Raw genomic sequence first — 20,590 nt, 5'->3', positions numbered from 1 at the left:
CAGATCTAAGAAGAACTGACTGGCAATCGCTCAGGCTTTGTTATAGCTGCTGAGCCACAGGCACCAGGGTAAAGTGCAAAGGCATACAACGATCTATGAGGTGAACTATCTATGCGTCTCCTGAGCATCAGAGCTCTGAAACCAGGCTACAAACCCCCAGAGCCTCCACCCTAGTCACTGACCCATGGTGCTATTAACCTGCCCTTTCCCTCATACCACTGACTATTTAGACCAGTGCTATCTGAAAGGACTTCCTAGGGCAATGCAAATGTTCTCTGCACTGCCCAATACAGTAGCGACTATCTACATGTGTCTACTGAGCACTTGAAATGTGGCTAGTGCAACTGAAGAACTGAATTCTTGATTTTAACTGTAATTAATTTAAATGCTAATAGGCGCATGTGGCTAGTGCTGCCATACTGGACATCCAGACTCAGATTATCTTTAAAATTTTGCAGCAGACTAAATACATTTTGCTTCATATTCCTGTTACTTTGAGTCAAGGTCAAAAGCATCAAAAATCCTTTGGTCATCCAATCTGTCTCACATTAATCTCCCTAGCATACAGTTCTGTTATTCTTTCACCTTAACTAGACTTTTCTTACTCTTTACCTCCTTTAAAAAGCTTTCCATTGTGCTCTCGAAAAAAATCCTCTTCCAAGATAAATTAATATTTTACTTCCCTAGCCTTTTCACTGAACCATCCTTTCTGCCTCCTGGCTTTAGCTACAGTTGGCTCCTTTAAAACACTAATTCATTTGAACTCTTTCAATTGGGAGATGTTCATCCTTTCACATTCCATATACTTCAGGGTTAAGAAAGGTGCTGATTTACCCCAACCTGTAATTTCTAGGCTACCATTCCTCTATCTCTGTATATTTCTCTAGACTGTAAAACTCCTGCTGCTTTGAATCTCACATGATAGCCAGCTACCTGATCACTACCTACTTATGGAAGCAGCAAACTACCAACTTCCTAGTAACTCCTTCACAAAATTCATTGGGAATTTTTGGCACATGGCTCACAGTCTTCCACCAAAAGCCCCCAAGTAATTTCCACATCTATATAGCTTTCATTCTGGTCTCTCTCTTTTTTTCTTTTTTTACTTGCTTCTTGAATGCTTTCTAGCCTCCCACTTCTATCCCCACACGAGAATTCTTGTCTAAGCAGAATACTCTCCAATTATTCACAGTATACTTGCCCTTTTACCTTACAGGACACTTTAATCCTTCGACTCCTCTTCTCCCTAATCTCTCCCCACCACTCTAATCTTGACTTCCTTGCCTATTTAGCTAAGATTTCCTAATCACCACTTCAACCACTTTCTTACCAATATCTCCAACTGCCCTATCCTTCTATTCTATAGCAGCTGCCTTGCTGAACACTAACACAGAATCAATCTGACTTCATAACTCACTCAACAAGTATTTATTGAAAATGACTGGTATCTCCTTAGAAGCTGGGTATACAATATGGAATAAAAAATAAACCATCTAAATTCACAGAGTTAACATGTTAAAAAAATCAGGATTTGAACATAAACTGTCTGACTCCAAATCCTGGAATCTCCAGTTCCTTCTCCACTATATTTATGGTTTTATCTGACTTCTTTAAAATTTGATCATACATCTTTCATTCTTATTTTTAGCAGATGACCTCTCCGTCCTCTCAAATTCCAGGCACTAAACCTACAAACATAAAAGCTTCTGTTCACATCCATTCTTCCTGCCTTTCTATTACAAAGGAAAAAAGTACTTCCTCCTCATAAAGGCTAATCCATTTGTATCATATTCTTCTCACAGTCTCAGTAATCTCAGTGTATTCAGTTCCTTAACAATACATTCACATTTTGACTCTTGGCTTCCTTAAAAGCTACCTCTTCTCCTGTACCTTTCTGTCACTGTTCCTCAATTTCCAGCACGCCTCATTCCACCTCAATTATAGTAATCTCTCTGTGTATTTCTCTAGACTGTAAGCTCCATGAGGTTATTCAATGCTTTTATTTTGTTCACAATTAGATGTACAATCCTTAATAGAATTTAAGATACGTAAAGAGGCATGTAAAATATATACCGAACAATTATAAACACATCATTCCAGTGATTTTTCCCAGCTAATTACAATGAAAAAATTGAAAATAATTGAAAATATTATTTACAACAATTACACCCTAAGGAATACAGAAGAACATACCTCCAGTTCATTTTCCAGTTTCATTACTTTAGTTTTTAATTGATTTTCTATTAAAAAAGATAAATGTTTTAATTGGTCAGATTTATCTCAAAACAAACTTTTAAATAATCTTCAATAAAATAACAAAATTAATTTTTAAAGATTTCATCATGATTGTAATGATAAGGTAACATAAGAGAAAATAACTGTTTTGTACCTGATCCATGAAAAATCTTTCAAAATAAACAGAGTATACACATTTTATAAAATATTGGGTTGGCCAAAAAGTTCATTCTGGTTTTTCTGAACATTCTTACTTTTTGGCCAACCTACTGCAATAAAGCTAATTCTCTACCACTTAGTGAACAAATGAAATCCACTATTTAACACCATAATAATCTTTTCCCCAAGGCACTAACCAAATTTTGCTTGTTCCTCTCCAGCTTTTTCAACTTCTTCCAAAGCTAGCTCTACTTCTTGAGCTTTCATCTACACATTAAAAAAAAAAAAAAAAAAGAAAAAGTTACTTCAGTATGCCTTTACACTAGAATGTCAGCACTGAAAACAAGAATTTTATTGCATTTGCTATTCCAGTACTTAGTGCCTGCAATGCCTGGCACAAGATGTTCAGCAAATATTTGTCTAATAAACAGATGATTTTCTTACTTAAAGTTATAATTCTATAATTTCTAGATTCCTGAGTTTGAAACATCTTCGATTCCTTTTTCCCTCAAATCTTATATCTCTTTGTAATGTTTTCCTTTTCTTTTCTCTTTGTAATGTTTTTAACTATCTTTTTCTTCTTGTTCTAGTTTTCATTATTCCAGTCCATAATTTTATGTCTAACTTCATAATGTTATGTCTATACACTTCAATTCTCTTCAACTTGTCCTTTTAACATACCTAGTTTAACCCTCTTAAAGCATAGTTTTGTATCTACCAATTGTAGCTCAAAAACCTTTAATGGCTCCTAATTGCTGATGGCATAAGTAATATGCCTTTAAGTCCCCGGACAGACTATTCCAAACTATACCCAACGTTTGTTTCCTCTACAACCTATTATAAACTTTCTGAACTTGTCTCCTCGAATGTAAAAAATATGTATACTTTCTATTCCCAGTTTTTATTTATACTAACCTCCAGCTCTAGAATCTCCTTAACACTTTATCACTGCACTTCATTTACCTAAAACTACTCATTAGCCTTTATAAACTCTTCTCACATCTAAATCTCTTCCCCTCCTACCAAATCCCAACATTAGTTGGCTACTATAACAAATTATGATTAACATAGGACCTCCCTATGCTTTTTCTAACATAACCATTCTGTTTCTCCTACACACTCTTTTAAGAACTTTAAAGCAGAAACTAGCAATGTTTTGCACCTAAAATTCTCAATTGACATTTGAAGATACCTCATTCTTTTAGTGGTCATTTAGATTTTACAAAGTACTTTCACAGAGATTAACTTATCTAAGAAGAGATTCTTAAACGTTTTCTAATAGTCAAAGCTATTATTAAAACCTACTATATACAAACCTTCATTAGTGACTGAGTAATTCTGAAAAGATGTATCATATTCTCTTGACTTTCACTTTTTAGCTCATTTACTTCCACCTACATAAAGAGAAAAGCAACTATTTCACATTTTAGAACCCTTAAGCAAAATATAAGAACACTTCCAGTTGTACCATTCAGTGATTTCAGGGACAACTTAGATCAATCATAGTTGTATGTATATATCTATGCATTATTTATCAATTAAGTACCTTGGATAAGGAAATCAATAAATTATCTGCCAATTCTTCTTGACGAGGCAGCTCATCTGGGTCAACTTTTCTTATTTCTTTCCAGTTTATATTAGGTGGCATCTTGAATTCTTTTACTGTGCTTTACTTTCTGTAACAAAACAAGTAGGTAGTAGCATTTTCAAGGTAAACAGCATTATTGTTTTTACAGTAATTGACAGTTTTTACAGATTACGTTACCACAACTCTCTACGGTGTTAGCAAAGAGCTATGGCTCCTTAACTGTATAACGGATATGTCGGTAAAATAGCCTTGATAAAAATTATAGCAGTTGCGACAAATCATCAGATATTTTATCGGCTAAATTATGACGGCTTCCATGTTTAAACTAATGTAAGTCAGAACTAAGATTCTGAGTCCCCTTCCTCCACGCCTCCTTACCACCAAGGCGCGCGAACATTTAATGGTGCCAAGCGCGGGGGTGCTTAGAAGGCTGAAATTGACCCCCGATTCTGAGAAACAGGAGCTAGGAGTAAGGGAAAAAAATAAAAGAAGAAGAAATGAACGATTGAAATGAGTGCAGTTTGGCCGGGGAAACCAGGGCTGAAGCGAGGGGAAGGCAGATGGACTGCGGATCACCAGCTAAGGGGCGGGAACACTGGGCTGTTGTGTATTTGCGCCGTGAGGCTGCGTGGGAACCTGCGTGGGAAGAACTTTGCTTCCGCGCTCCCCAGGATCCACCCACCTAGACCAAGCCTGGCATCCAGCGGCGCCTCCTCACCTACCGCACCCACCCAGCCGGGCCCCGTCGCCACGCCTGACAGCTCCCCGGCGCACTTCCAATCCGACACTGGATCCCGCCAACTGGTGCAGAGCGAGTAATAGCGGCTGCGGCTGCTAGGCGACACCATTCCCCACTTCGCCGAGGCCGGAACAAGAGCCCGGATGCAGGCGGCCCCTACATTTCACGACCGTGGGGGATGCTTTACGTTTAGATTCCCCTGCGGGGGTCCCTGGACTCCCTGTTAAGGACGAGGAGAAAGCGTGGGATGAGGACTCCAAATCCCAGAGTGCAGTTCTGCTTGGAGGCCAGGGCGTCCTGGACGCTGAAGTCTCCGAGAAGTGGAGGTAGGCAGTTCCCGGCGTGCAGTGCGGGAGGCTGCGACGGTACCGGAGTGTAGGGGAAGCGCCCGGAGGAGGGAGGCGCCGCGGCCGAGGCGTGTCTGCGCTGGTCGCCTGAACGAGGCGGACCATGACTGTGCCTTCGGTGGCGTCGCTCGCCGGGCCGCTTTTCCCGAGGTTTCTTTAAGCCATTCCCAGGTTGAACTGCGTCCAGGTGAGGTCGGGCTGTTGGTCAGCGGCAGGAGAGGAGTTGAGGGGAGTGGTCCGGGCTGAGAGAGGCTCTTAAATTGGGGCCTGATTCTGAAGAGGTGGGAAGACCCCGCCCTCTCCTTGGGCGTTTGCCGGCGACGCGGTGGGTGGTGCCCTCTGTAAGAAGAGAAAGTTTTAGCCTTCTTCGGTAGCAGAATTAGTCCGTACAGTGAAGTGGGGGCCGCGATCATGGTTTGGGGGCGAGTGAGGAATTGAGGACGCCGCATCCTCTGACCCCGGCCGCCTTACCTGTAGCACCATTCATTACCTTCGCGGACTGAAGAACTTGAAGGTTGAGGAGCTCGTACGTGTTGTAGGAAGGTTCTAGAGAGGAGAGGTTAGAACTTGTCCAGTTCTTTGCTGGAGGTGGCGAGAGAAGGGGCCTCAGTACTTACCAGCCGTGTTGCTGTCACTTGCTTGGTGATCCAGGGTGCCTTTCTATGAAAATGCCTTCTCAGGTGTTTATAGCTCTAATTTCTGCAATTTTGTTCATACGGCTGCTCTCAGCCATTCTGGAGTATGAGACACCACTAGGAAAACTTTATTGAGAAGATGTAGACTTGAAACCAAATGACATTTTCAACTCTTTGGACCAGTGCCTCCCATCTTTATCTTTCTTTTCTTTTTTTTTTCCACTTTCATTTATTCCCTGTAATTGTTACTGAAGTTCAGTTTGGAAAATAAATAATAGATTTATTTCCAAACCGTTCAGTAGGAATAGCTCAGTAGAAAATAAAAACAGATAAATTGATTTTGGGAGTACTTTTAGAGACGTTCATCAGATTTGTAGGAATGATAATTTTGTCTAGCCCTTTAGTGAAAGATGATATTGCAGACACTGTTCATTAACCTTTTTTTTAACCATGCTGTACATTATATCCCCAGAAATTATCTTGTAAATGAAAGTTTGTACCTGTTGATGAATCTGTTCTTTGTTTTTATGAATTCGGTTTTTTAAGATCCCACATATAAACAAGATCACACAGTATTTGTCCTTCTCTGTCTGACATTTCACTTAGCATAGCGTGCCCGTGGTCCATCCGTGTTGTCATGCTGTAACAAATGGTAAGATTTCTTTTTTGTGGCTGAATAATACTCCATTGTGTGTATAGACTACATTTTCTTTATCCTTTCATCTATCAGTTTACCCTTAGGTTGTTTCCGTGGGTTGACTATTGTAAATGCCGAATGAATAGCTCTTCAAAATAACGATTTTGTTTTCTTCAGATATATACCCAGAAGTGGAATTGCTGGATAGTATGGTAGTTCTGTTTTTAATTTTTCAAATTATTTGAGTACTGTTTTCCGTGATGGCTGCATCAATTTACATTCCCACCAACAATGCACGTGTTCCCTTTTCTCCACATCCTTGCCGCCAATGCTTGTTACCTTTTTTTGATGATAGTCATTCTTAACAGGTGTGAAGTAATTGGTACTCTCATTGTAATTTTGGTTTATATTTCCCTGATGATTCGCGATGGTAAGCACCTTTTCTTGTACCTGTTGGCCATTATGTGTCTTCTTGGGAAGAAGTTCCTATGCCCATTTTTTAATCAGCCTTTTTTGTTTGTTTTTTGCTATTGAATTGTGTGAGTTCTTTCCATATTTTGGATATTAACCTATTTTCATATATATTTTTGCAAATATTTCCTCCCACTCGATAGGTTGCCTTTTTGTTGGTTTCCTTTGTTGTGCAGAAACTTTTCGGTTTATTTAGTTATTTTTGCTTTTGTTGCCTTTGCTTTTGGTTTTAAATCCAAAAAATTATCGCCAAGTCCAATGTCAGGGAGCTTACACCCTATGTTTTCTGCCAGGAAGTTTATGGTTTTAGGCCTTACGTTCAATTCTTTAATTCATTTTGAGTTGATATTTTTGAGTGGTGCATGTGGTTCTCCAGTTTTCCCAACACCATTTATTAAAGAGACTATTATTTTCCCGTTGTATATTCTTTATTTCTGGCCTCCCTGTTCTGTTCTGTTGATCCGTGTTTTTGTTTGTATGTTAGTTGCAAACTATTTTGATTACTATAGCTTTTTCATTATTTCATTTAATCTTCATGACAATCCAATGAAATAGCTGCTTAATTTGTCCTCATTTTCCAACTAAGTTAAGAAACCAAAGCTTGGAGAGGTTAAGTACTCTGCTCAAACTTAAATAGTATGGTTGAAAACGAATCTTTCTAGCTAAAGGATATGTTCATAACTGCTATATTGCCATCTCAGGCATGCTTGTAAAGTGCTTATTCTTCAGTCTGCTGCCTATATTAAATATCAGCATATCTTAATTATGTAACTTTTTTACTCAAGAATTTGAATTAAATATTTTTCATGTTCAGTGTGTGTGTTTTTGTTTTTGTTTTTTTGACTGTACTGCACAGCTTGTGGGATCTTAGTTCCCCAACCAGGGATCAAACCCAGGCCTCTGGCAGTGAGAGTGTGGAGTCCTAACCACTGGACAACGAGGGAATTCCCATGTTCAGTGTTTTTAGTTCATAATTTAGCAGGGGAAGGTAGAGATGAAAGCTAATGTTTCTGGAGCACATATTATGTCATTTACTATGCTTAAAACTGCATATTTATTTTTGTAGAAATCTGTTATTTTTACTTCAGCACCTTATTTTTCTTCTTTTTCATTCATTACAACTATTATTTTCTATTTATTTATTTATTAGTTTCATTTTTTCTGTGTTGGTCTTTTCTACCCTTACCTCCTTCACCTTCTTATTCACATTTATGTTCTCAGGAACAGAAGGTACCTGGCCTAATGGCAAGTTTTATTCTCATTTTTCAAAAGTGAAAACAAGTTCTGAGAACCTAAGTAATTTCCTAATAATTAATGAAGCTAAGGTTGTAACCCAGGTCTCAATTACAGTCCTGACTAAATGCAAAATCTTGTTTAAATTTTATTGCTTTACTCATTCTAACAATATTTTTGAGCTTATACACTGTGCTAGACACTGGGAATGCAGTAGGAAACAAGTTAGCTAAGGTCTAGGCTCTAATGCATTGAAGTATGTTTGTATCTAACTGTGAACCAAGAAATTTGACTCAAATTCTAGTTCAGTTGCTCACTATATGTAATTTTGAGGAAAATCACTAAAATCCATTATTATTTTTCGTGAAGTTTTCTGAATCATTCAGTTTTCACCAGGGGAAGGGATTTATCTGACAATTTTATAAATGGCTTTGCTACATGAACACTTGCCAGAATCTGTCTTCTTTCATCTCTGGTTTTATGAGCAGTTTTATCTGGCCAAAATCACTTCGCAAGAAAGACTTGCCTTTTATAATTGTTACCTCTGTTCTCTGTACCAACCAACCTGTATTCTAGATGTTAATTTCCATTCCTTTTATGCTGCCTTACCAAGAAAATGAATGGTAGCTTACTTTTCCAGCTTCTAACATAAAGCATGGCTGTGAGAAATTTAGTCTCCACTGTGTATAGAAAATGTTTTGTTTTACCTTGTTCTCATGGAGAGGACACTTGTCTTCTCCCAACATGAGGAGACTGTAAAGATAAGTAGGAGTCGATGTGAATACAGACTTTGCAAACCATGCAGGCCAAAGTTTTACTTATTGAAGAAAATGTAATCATGAAATTATTGGGCTGAGAAGACTTTCCTTTCTATCCTAAATAGTCCCAGATTTCATATACAATTTTCCTATAGGTTTGTTTTTTCCAAAATCATCCTGTTGGAGTACTAGGAAAAGTGAGCACTCAGTACAGTTTTGTTGAGGGAATTATATTGTTTTGTATGTCTGTAATGTTCTCATGAGTGGTCTTCAGTTGCGTTTGGATTCTTTGCACATATATAGTGACATCACATTTGGGTAAGCAAACATAAATCAGTCATTCCATCCACTCAGACTATGCATCCATGTGAATATGCTTCTGTGCCTAGAAAAAGAACTGGAAGTTCCCTGTCTTAGTCTGTTTGTGCTGCTGTAACAGAATACCCTAGATTAGGTGGTTTGTAAACAATAGGAACTTACTTTTCACAGTTTTGAAGACTGGGAAATCTGAGATCAAGGCATCAGCAGATTCATTGTTTAGTGAGGACCTGGTTCATAGAGGGCATCTTTCACTGTGTCCTCACATGGCAGAAGGGGCAAGGGATCTGTCTCAGATCTCTCACCTAAGGGCATTAATCTCATTCACAAGGGCTCCACCCTCATGACCTGATCACCTCCCCAAGGTACCCACCTCCAAATAACATTATATAAGGCATTAGAATTTAACATGAATTTTGGGAGGACACAGACATCCAGCCTACAGCATTCTCACAATTTAACAGAAATGTATTACATTGTTACAGTAATGGCCCCCAGTGAATCTTGCTGCCCTCTATCTGTATCCTTCTGTAATCCTCTCTCTTTCCCCTAACCTCTTCCCTTGCAGCTGGCTTTTTGGACAAAACCTAAGATGACTCCACAACTAAGCTCATGACATGCATGAGAAGTAGCTCTCTTTCCCTTTCTCTCATAACATGCCTTCTTGAAGAATCTTCAAAAATTCTATTGTCTTGACTCTTTATAACCTCTCCCACATTGTTTCTGGGTTTACCTTGCTTAATTGATAGTAAAAGAATATGCAGTAAGCAGACTTGAAAAGTGCTTGGGCGTTAGGACTTACACTCCGACTCTCCTGACACCACCATTTAAAGAAGTTCAGGCTAACCTGTTGAAGATTATGACCACAAGTAGCAGAGGCTAGCTCTCCAAGCTGAGACCCCCCCCCCCCCCGCCTTTAGATATCTAGCTTTAATCAAACAAGATAACTAAGCATGTATCAAATAAAGATATTTATATCAAAAGGTGGACTTAGAGGATTGTGGAACTGGTGAATCCAAACTTCGTAGAGTAGGCTGGCAGGCTAGAAACTCTTCTTCAGCAGAATCTGATACTGCAGTCATGAGGTAGAGTTTCTTCTGAGGGAACCTTCAGTTTTGCTTTTAAGGTGATTCAGCTGATTGGATGAGGTCCATCCACATTATGGAGTATAATCTCCTTTATTTATAATCATCTGACTATAGGTTTTAACCACATCTACAAAATACCTTCAGCTTAAACACCTAGATGAGTGTTTGAATACTGTTATAGCCTAGGCAAGCTGACACAAAACTAACCATAATGGTGGTAGTCATGAATAGTAAACATTTTGCCATGCCATCTCCTCAATGAAGATTAGCACCCCATTGATAAATCTTGTTGGTGCTGCTTAAGCCTCTCCCCCATACGAAGTTTATAAAGGGCCAAGAAAATAGAATTTTAAAAAATTACCCCCAGGGAGCTTAATAATGAGAGAAAGGGAGAGAGCTAGTTCTGTGCATGCTCATGAGCTAAGTTGGGGACTCATCTGAAGTTCTGCCCAAAAAAGCCACCTGTGGGAGTAGAGCTTGGAGGTGGGGGTGGTGGTTACAAAGGGCCTTAGCAAAGAAAAGCTGGATACCACCAGTTCCCAAGGAGGAAGTAGAGATAAAGGGAATTTCAAGTGACCGTCCCTAATGATATTTGTTTTTGTCCCAAAAAACCCTCAAACACCTGTAAGAGATTCATCTTGAATATAGTGGTCAAGTAAGTTCTTTTGCTTTCCTTTCTTTCTTCTCTCTCCATTCTGCTGTAACACTAGAGTGCTCAAAAACTGTTTAACAAGAATGTAGGTAAAGAAAGAGAAGAATAAACCATATCCCCGTTCCATAACAACAGGTTTCTTCACAGTGATCCCAAGCCTAGGGCAGAGGACAATCCCTGAAAGTTAAATCAAGTTCAGAGTTTTGATTATTATGTTGGAATTGGCATTTCAGTTACTGAATGAATCTGCTTTGCAACTTAAAGTGACTGTATAACTTTTTATTACCTAATTGTATTTAGAAATCAGAAGATCAATTCAAGTTTCTTTAAGTAACATTTTATAATCTTGTGTTCATTAAGCCTTTAAATTCAACCTATAAATCTTGTTTTTAACATAACATTTACTTTTTAATATATAACAAATAATAATTGAAAGGACTGACTACCCTTAATCAGTTACATTTAAGGTTAAATTGGCTGAATTTAAAACTGCATTTATAATTTTTAATATATTCACTTTTATTCAAGGACTTCAGACGCCTGATTTAACAAGCAAAACTTTCTCAATACTTAAACAACGTTTATAAAGCTAATAAACTAAACTTAAAACTAGCAACTCTCAAGGTCTTATAAAAATTTCAATATTTATGTGTAAACTTGGCTAAATTCTTGTATTTTTCAACTAAAAGTCTTAAATTCAGAAATTGCATGGTCAATAATCTAATGTGTGTGTTATATATATTATTATATAATATTATAACTTATAGTTTTGAAGCTAATATATCAGGATCTCTAGTGTTTGTCAAATACTCTTAAACGTTGTAAGTACTCTAAAAATCGAATACATGTTATTTCCAAATATAATTTCAAAGTATTAAAACCAAATATAATTTCATAGGTTTAATTTACTTATTTTTCCTCTGTTAATTTTAAATTTTCTTTTCGTGAGAACATTTAACCAAACAGCAGTTTGTCCCCCCAACCTGAGAGGTTTCTGACCCCAAACACAAGACTGGATTTTCACTACCTGATGGTGTATATCCTGAGTTGCTTTGTTTTTCTGAATTACAATTACACACACACAGTTTAAAGGTAAAATAGTTCTTTATGTTGTATTTAAAAACATCAGGTGTTCTGTCAGTTATATGGTCTTGGGACTGTCATTCAGGAACATGCTGACCTGTCTCATTGTTTCCTGGGTAGTAGACCTGCTTTCATGGCTGTAGTTCTGTGTTGGCTCCCCTATCTCCTGATTTCCCTTTCTGTTTGTTAGTATATTCCCCTATGGTTTTGGAGTACCTCTTCTATTAGTTTCCTGAGAAGAGAAACATTGGAGGTACGTTTTTGAGACCTTGAATGTGTTAAAATACTTTTAATCTACTTTCCTCCTTGGGAAATTTGGGTTTATTAATATAGAATATTAAGGTGGAAATTATTATCCATCAGAAATTTGAAGCATTACTCCCTTTTTTTTTTCCTTAATTTTTTTCCCCCTAGCTTCTAGTGTCATTGGTAAAAAAAAAAAAGTGATTTATTTGGATTCCTAACCTTTGGTATGGAACCTGCTTTCTTTCTTTATGGAAGCTTTTAGTACCCTCTCTTTGTTTCCAGTTTTGGTAAAGTTTTACAACATTCTGTGCTCAACTGGCAGCCCTACTTCCTGAGATTCTTGGCATCAGTTTATCACTCCTGATACTGGCAGGAGTGCAGAAAACTTTTCAGCTTTTCCCCCTTCAGCTAAGGCTTCACTTTCCTGAGCTCTGTTGAGTCACTTATAAAACGTTTTGCCTTTTCAGCTTCCAAAATGTGCTGTGATCTCCTCTCCAATTGTCTTTATCCTTGTGAATTTATAGCCTTCCCTTTTAAAAAAGATATTGACTGCCATTTATTGTGGTTGGGAAGGAGTTGAGCCAGATCACTCCAGCCTTTCAACAAGCACTGTCAACTTTTTTATGATAATAATGTGTATAAGTCCATACCATTTAGAGATGCTAAATTTCTTCTGGATTCAAGATAAACTCTTAGATAATTTTTCTGTTAATTGAAAACTATGCTTCTTCAAAAGGTACAGCTTATTTCCTTTCTGATTTGTTGGTTTCAATTTAGCATTTCTTTTAAAAAGCCTAATGTATTTTAAAGTTTTCCTGTCTAATTCAAAAGATACTTTAATACCTTCCCATAGGCACTTATATATAGATTCTTATACAAATCTTACATCTGATTTAAAGTCTCTGCCCTATTCTTTTCTATTCTGACCAGAACTCCTACAGAAATATCTCAGGCTCCAGATCTTCTGGCTCTGTGAGTGATATATTAATTTCCTATTGCTGCTATAACAAATTACCACAAATGTAGTAGCTTAAAATAACACAGATTTATTATTTTACAGTTCTAGAAGACAGAAGTCCAAAATGGGTCTCACTAGACTAAAACTGAGATGTCAGTAGGGTTATGGTCCTTTCAGAAGCTCTAATGAAGAATGTTTCTTTGCCTTTTCCAGCTTCTAGAGGCTGCTGTCATTCCTTGGCTTGTGGCCCCCAGCCAGCCATCATATCACTGTGAGCTCTCCTTTTGCAATTCTCATGCCTCCCTCGTTTGCTTGTGAGGTCTCTTATCATTGAATTGACCCACCCAGATAATCCAGGATAATTTCTTCATCTCAAAATCCTCAATTTAATTGTACCTGTAAAGTTTCTTTTGCTCTGTAAGGTAATACAGGTTCAGATGATTTACAAATTGGGGGGACTGTTATTCTTCTCTCCACAAGTGATAACACTAAAGTGATACTAATGACACTACTCAAGCTAGAGAAGTATGTCATCAACTCGTTTTCTTAGAGTACCTTCCAACCTTATTTTTATAGTAGGGTTGATTCTTCAGTATCCTTCAGTTTATACAGTTCTTTCTACTCTATAAACATTTCCTCACTGAATCCTTTCTAAAGCAATGACTTAATTATGAAGACCAGTCTCTAGATTAAAAGCTTTTGTTGCAATGGGAAAAAGAAAAACCATAGTTTATATCTGGGTCATAAACTACTTCTGTGCCCCAGGGGCCAAGCAGATAACTTAAGTCCACCAAATAACAATCTGAGTGAAAGATAAAGGAACTGTAATTAAACTGGCTAGTATACAGTTAGCATAAAGGCATTGAAGACAAATATTTTTAAAAGGCTTTTGATCAAGTCTGAACAAGGCTTCAGGCTACAAATTTGGACTCCTGATTTAAGTAGTAGTTGATCTTTAGATTCGTAAGGTACTAAAACATGAGCTTTATCTACATTTCAGAAAACCCATGATCAGTGCCTTTTTAAGTATGTATTTGTTTTCCCAGGAGGATTCATTTAGATACTGCTGAAGCACATCATACCAGGTTTTTTTTAGTTATCTTATATGTATTTGTTTCCCAGTTGTGACAATAAATAAGAAGTTCACTATCTAGTTAGCTAAAGAGATAGGTTTAAAGATTGAGTGATGTGATAAGAGACTGTATTAGATGTATGAAAACACACATGAAAGAGCAATTAATTCTGTCTTAAGTTGGAAATGTAGAGAGATGGTCACCTGATGCTTCTTAGGTGGGTGGCATTTGAACTGAGCGTTAAAGAATTCTCAGAGAATTAGCATTCTATCTTTATTTTACATAATATCCTTCTATTAAAACTGTACTTATTTGGGAAAAAAAGGTTTATTTCATTTTATCTTCATGATTTTTTCCCCAGATTTTGTCCACAAGTGCTTGTGGAAAAGATGGCTGATATTAACCTCAAAGAAGTAACTTTAATAATAGGTGTGGTTGCTGCTTGCTATTGGAACAGCCTCTTTTGTGGTTTTGTTTTTGATGATGTTTCAGCAATACTGGATAATAAAGACCTGCATCCATCTACACCTTTAAAAACTTTATTTCAGAATGATTTCTGGGGAACCCCTATGTCTGAAGTAAGTGTATACTACTTATATGTATCTCAGATTTTAAATTATTGTGGTCATTTAGTACGCCTAATTTTTTATCAACATTGCATTGCCATCATCATAGCAATTATGGATTTTTTTCCTCAAAAGTTTTATATGAGATATAACATGTTCGTAATAGAGACAAAGTTGAAAATGTGATTATCTTTTTTAAAGTAGTACTTGATTCTTTCCTTGTATCTTGTGTACCTTGGCTTAATCTTTTAAAAGTAATATATGTGTGTAAAAACCAAATGTGTTAGGAGAAAAGTAGGTGTAATACAAATCTGACTTTATTTCTTTCTTTTCTCTCTTGTGGGTCAGGCAGACGAGATCACTACTTGTGATACATTTAATCATTTAAAAATACATGTAACTTCAGGGTGCTGCCTTAGAGGGCCAGGACAGGGAGGGTGAGAGGGAATCGCGGGAGGGAGGGGATATGGGGATATATGTATAAATACAGCTGATTCACTTTGGTGTACCTCAAAAACTGGTACAAGAGTATAAAGCAATTATATTCCAATAAAGAGCTGAAAAAAATATGCAACTTCAATACAAATAGATTAGACTTTAAGGGTGAAAATGCTATTGCCTATTTTTCTGCAGAAAAAAAATTATTTATTAAAAATTTAATTTGTGCCATATCTTCTACCTAATACTTAATTTGATTTTATATTGAAAACCCAAAAGTTGTGTTCATGTTTATGGGGATATTTTTACTTTGCCAGTAACTTTATTTTGAAGGTCATTGTTAAACCGTTTAGGATTAAATCCTTTTTAGCTTGGAATCATATAGATTGGATTCTGATTTTAGTTCTGTCATATAAAAGCTGTGTGAAATAGAGGGGAACACAGCTTTTAGATGACTGAGGCATTTTCCTGATCTCTAAAAGAATAATGCCTTGAGGATTAATTAATTACTCTGTAGTCCGTGGCACATAGTTGTTGAAACATAACGTGTAACACTTTTTGTCATTTGTCATTCTTGGCCCCTTTCCGCATTCTCCAAATCTGGAAGCTTCTCAAGGAAGTGTACGGAATCTTTCATTCCTCTAGTCACAAACAAGTATTTTTTCTTATTAAATAAGCTGATTTTTTATTTTCCTGCAGGCTTCCTATTCTCACCCAATTCTAGCCTTTAGAAGAAATGTCTTTTAATAACAAGGGAAAGATATGGTCCTATTATAATGTATATTATTTTCTAGATAATTTATTCCCCTCTACCCATACCCATTATCCTCATAGACTCTTAGAAATGTGGGTCCATTTCCCCAATTTATGCTAGTATCTATTTTGATTTTAATGATGACATTAGTTTTTGACCTGAAAGGTTTGAAACCAGAAGGTTTCTAGAACATTTTTCTGCTTTCTGTTATAAGTCATTTCAGTTCAATACATTGCCTTTGAAAACAATTTTGTATGCCTGAGGTGAAATTCGAAGGATGTACAGGAATTAGCTAAGCAGGAAAAAGCGGTCTCGGTAGATAGCACTCATGTTGTGTATAGTCAGTACAGACAGATATATTAAAATGCTTATAATTTCAAAATGGGAAATGTTTGTTTCTTGTGCTTCCTAATGTTCCCTGTTGGGGATGAGCAGTCTTAAGTCTAGAGCTATATACCAGAGTTACAGCAAGATATGGTTAGAGGTAGGGGTAGGAAAAAAAGGTGAGCGTGGATGCCTTTGTATAAAATCACAAAAAGTAACTAGGATAGTATTTTATATCTTTTTAACTTATGTGTTTTATTCATAAGTCTAGTTTGATTTTGTCTTAGAATAAAAATATTTTTTGCTAAATGTAACTTTTAGTTTATAAAGAAATTCAGTACCTCTCATAGAATTTGATTTATTGCCAATAGAGACTATAATACAAAGGTCTCTATTCTCTAAGAGAGTTTTTACTTTTGCATTACTCTCTGTGTAGTACTTAGGGATGTTTGGTTTAATATATTCGGGTTCATACATTATGGAGGTGTTTTTTTCACGAGACAACTAGACAGTACCTTTTTGAATCATCGTGGTTTAAACTGCACTGGGTAAACATTATGTTCTTATGAAGATCTAGCCAGCAGTTACATGAACACATGTATTGGTAATAGTTTAGGAAGCAGGCTTGGGAGAGAGATCCTGTGCTACAACTTGCGTAATGCCACTATTGTCCTACTGTTTAAAATCTGTGTATTGAAGAGGAATTAGTAGTCAGATGTTCTTCTACTGTTAATTCTTTGACTACTATATATCAGAGAGGAAATTGCCTCGTTTTGGGACAAAGGAAATAGGAAAACACACAAAAAACCCACATAAAGCTACCTTTTATGTTTGTGTTATTCTTGGGGCATTTCATTATTTTATTATTATTTGTCAGCCAAGTGTAGTAAAGGCAGTGATTAGTTTATGTACTCAGAAGGATCAAGATATTTAATATCAATGATTGTTTTTTCCTTTTAGGAGAGAAGCCACAAGTCTTACCGTCCCTTAACAGTATTGACATTTCGCTTAAATTATCTGTTTAGTGAACTGAAACCGATGTCATATCATCTCCTAAATATGATTTTTCATGCTGTGGTTAGTGTGATATTTCTTAAAGTCTGCAAACTTTTTCTGGATAACCGGAGTAGTGTGATTGCTTCTTTACTTTTTGCAGTGCACCCAGTACACACAGAAGCAGTAAGTAAAACTATAAATTGATGTTTTTTGCATTATTCCTGCACATGACTGTAATGGTATATATTTTTAAGGAAAAAAAAAATTAACCATAACTTTAATCCAAGTATTTGAAGACTCCTGTCTTAACTTCCTAGTACAGAATCTGACTTTCCTACTATGTAAAATTTTTAAATTTAAAACAAATTTTGAAACAAAACATTTATTCAAGAACATAAGATGTAATCACTCAACTTTAGCAATGTAAAATATAAATGAATACAGTAATTTTCTTTGCTAATTCCTTTTTTTATGAATAAAGATTTTAAATATTTGTCAACTTGGCATTGTTTTTGTTTGAAAGGACGGAAAATGAGAAACTTATGTAAGGGATGAAAATATATCAAAATACATGCAAACATGAACAGACATCCTAACAAATGATGATGCTCAGTAATTTCATATTGTCTATTGCCGTGTGTTTACAATTGTGAGCTGTCTCTACTATTGCCAGTATGTTCATCACCAGCACATACTTAAACTATAGCTATTTTTCTTGGTAATCTTGAGACTTCACAATTGTCTCTCAGCAGAGCAAAGAGGACTCTATTCAGTTGCTTTGTTACAAGTTTTCAGTTTTAAACAAAATAGTCTGTGTGTTTAAACTTTGCCTGTGTGTGTGTGTGTGTGTGTGTATGTTGGAGGGGGGTTGTGTTTCTCTTGAACCTTCTGGTGTCTAAGTGAACATTTTTCTATACATCTACGAAAATAGTAGGTTAAGTTTTATAGTATGTTCAGAATACTTTAAAGGGAGGTTTGGGGTTTTATATTTAAATTTTGTGAATTTGAAAGGATGTTTTAAAGTTTATTGTCTTTTTAAATTTTAGTTTGCAGATTTATTTGTGAGGTATAATGTATTGAGTTTATTATACTTTTGTATTTTAAGAAAACACTTAAGAACTACATCTAGATAGTGTTCTATAATGGTGTAAGATGTTACCATTGGAGGAAGCTGGGTAAAGGGTAAATAGGACCTCTCTATACTATTTTTGCAACTTCCTCTGAATCTGTAATTACTTCAAGATAATAATAAAAGAACTGTTATAGTCACTGATAAATTTATTTTATGGAAGATATACAAATTTACCACATGAGGGCAATCAAAGAATGTCTAAAAAACAGAAATGTGCACTTGAAAAGTTATAGCAATTTAATTTCTAACTAAACTTCTGTTGCAGTTATATATAGTTAAATTTTCAAGATGTTTTTCATTAATATGAACCCCCTTCCTTTTCCCTTTCTAGGTAACAGGCGTTGTAGGAAGAGCAGAACTTTTGTCATCTATCTTTTTTCTAGCTGCATTTTTGTCATATACCAAATCAAAAGGACCAGATAATTCCATAGGTAAATGTCTAACACCTAATTTTTTCCCTTTAGCTATAAAACTTGATCAAGTAATTTCTGTTTACTTCAAGTGGTTCTTATAAAACATATGCCATATTTGGTGTTTATATATCATACTAGTTTAGCATCTATGGACATAAGTGTATGAGACAAGGTCAATATTAAAAATTATTGTTTGTAGTTTGTATTTTATCATGACTAACAGTTTCTATTTTATCTAATTTTTAAAAATTTGCCTAGAATATAGGAGTTTTAGGGTCATTCTTAGTTCTATCTGCTCTTACCTGTAAATGATTAAAGTATCAATTCTTCAGTTGTCTTTCTGTAAATAACACCTGTGAAGGCTGTGCGTTGTATTGTTTAGGCAAAGTTAAAAGCCTGTTAAGAGGATAACTTCTATTATGTGTTGATCATAGTTCTGCTGTGTATTGAGTGCCCTCCATGTGGCCTACCCAGGAAAATGCTTTGTATACATTAACCCATAGGTCCTAATGATGTCAGAAAACAAATTCCTGGAAATGAAAATGATTTTTTAAGAGTGTGGGCACAGTGGGCATGAAAGAGCTTCACATTATGACCTTAACCTGTACTTGGTTAATCTTAAAATTTAATGCTGAGTTTTTTTTCTGTGTTCTTGGAGAATTTTCTCACTATAGACTCAAGGCACTGATGATAGGGAGGCTAATTTTGTATGTATGAAAACGAAGTTTCGAGAGAGAAGCAATTTAGCTAAACAGCTTTTTAGATTTGTAATATGAGTAGGTTTCCTTCTTGCTGCTACGCATAATACCTTCTTAAAACAGTTTTGATTTCAGCATAACATAGTGGTTAAAAGCATCGACTCTGAAGTCTGGTTTCACATTTCCACCATTTAGTCCACCATTTAGTAGCTCCATTTACTGTGTTGGTCAGATTACATAACCTCTCTGTGCTTTAGTTTCTTCATAAAATGTAGATGATAGTAGTCCTACCTGTTGAGAAGGATTAGTTGATTTAAGCATGGTAAGGCATTTAAAGTAGTACCTGGCTCATAGGAAACAGTATCCGTATTTTCCATGCTGCCTGTCATGCAGTGAGAGGTAGTTCAGTAACTAATGTAGAATTGCAAACTAATATTGTCTTTAAATACCATCCTAAGCAAAACATGAATGATAAACTTAGAAAATACTGTGAACTTCAGGACCATAATCAGGCTCCTGCCTACCTCTCTAAACATCTCCTGCAGTTTTGCCCTAGTCACTTCACTATAGCCAAGCAGACCTTCTTGCTATTCTTAAACAGGTGAAACACCAGCCTTTATACTTGCTGTATAGGTACAGCAAGTATAAAGGGTACAGCAAGTATAAAGGCTGGTGCTTCATTTATATAATGTATATCATTAGGCCTCAGCTCAACGATTTCCCTCTTAGAGAAACTTTCTTCATTCTAAGATAGCCTTTCATTTTATTATATTTTTCATTCTTAATAATTTTACTTGATTCTTTTCAATGATTTCTTATTCTAACTTCAGTATCTTTCCTAATTTCCTTTAGAATTACTTACTGTAAATTCTTAGTCTTTTCAGTTAATTCTTAATTAGTCATATATGTTATTATGTTTGTGTTCTCTCTTTTATAATTGTGGTACCCTTCAGGTATCTACTTATTTTGGCTTGTGAGCTCAGACCATGTTCTCTGAAAGTTATCAACCACTGTGTCTAATAAGGAGAAAGACGAGGGCCACTCTGTCT

General features: G+C 36.1%; 2 protein-coding genes across 18 annotated transcripts in view; one reads left to right on the top strand and one right to left on the bottom strand.

Moving 5' to 3' along the window:
• Positions 1-4,831, bottom strand: part of CEP290 (centrosomal protein 290) — an 84,273-nt gene extending 79,442 nt beyond the window's left edge. For 4 of the 12 annotated variants that reach the window (XM_057742396.1, XM_057742399.1, XM_057742397.1 and 1 more), the window contains exons 1-5: positions 4,361-4,574; positions 3,941-4,070; positions 3,711-3,788; positions 2,592-2,661; positions 2,194-2,240 (exon numbers count right to left, since the gene is read on the bottom strand). In XM_057742396.1, coding sequence (XP_057598379.1) covers positions 2,194-2,240; positions 2,592-2,661; positions 3,711-3,788; positions 3,941-4,042 — 297 coding nt within the window. In that variant the 5' untranslated portion in view covers positions 4,043-4,070; positions 4,361-4,574. Of the gene's footprint in view, positions 1-2,193; positions 2,241-2,591; positions 2,662-3,710; positions 3,789-3,940; positions 4,071-4,360; positions 4,576-4,664 lie in introns of those variants that run through there. The other 8 variants (XR_009054763.1, XM_057742400.1, XM_057742390.1 and 5 more) reach the window with 7 other exon arrangements.
• A 5-nt stretch (positions 4,832-4,836) lies between these two features.
• The window catches only part of TMTC3 (transmembrane O-mannosyltransferase targeting cadherins 3), a 52,485-nt gene continuing 36,731 nt past the window's right edge, over positions 4,837-20,590 (top strand). The window contains exons 1-4 of one of the 6 annotated variants that reach the window (XM_057742405.1): positions 4,837-5,047; positions 14,582-14,798; positions 17,263-17,481; positions 18,762-18,861. In XM_057742405.1, the coding sequence (XP_057598388.1) occupies positions 14,610-14,798; positions 17,263-17,481; positions 18,762-18,861 (508 nt within the window). In that variant the 5' untranslated portion in view covers positions 4,837-5,047; positions 14,582-14,609. Of the gene's footprint in view, positions 5,048-5,073; positions 5,256-5,314; positions 5,628-12,833; positions 13,419-13,546; positions 13,570-14,581; positions 14,799-17,262; positions 17,482-18,761; positions 18,862-20,590 lie in introns of those variants that run through there. The other 5 variants (XM_057742404.1, XM_057742406.1, XM_057742403.1 and 2 more) reach the window with 5 other exon arrangements.

This window comes from Hippopotamus amphibius, chromosome 7 (assembly GCF_030028045.1).
Source record: "Hippopotamus amphibius kiboko isolate mHipAmp2 chromosome 7, mHipAmp2.hap2, whole genome shotgun sequence".
NCBI classification, from domain to species: Eukaryota; Metazoa; Chordata; class Mammalia; order Artiodactyla; family Hippopotamidae; genus Hippopotamus; species Hippopotamus amphibius.
This window is presented reverse-complemented; position numbering and strand designations above follow the sequence as displayed.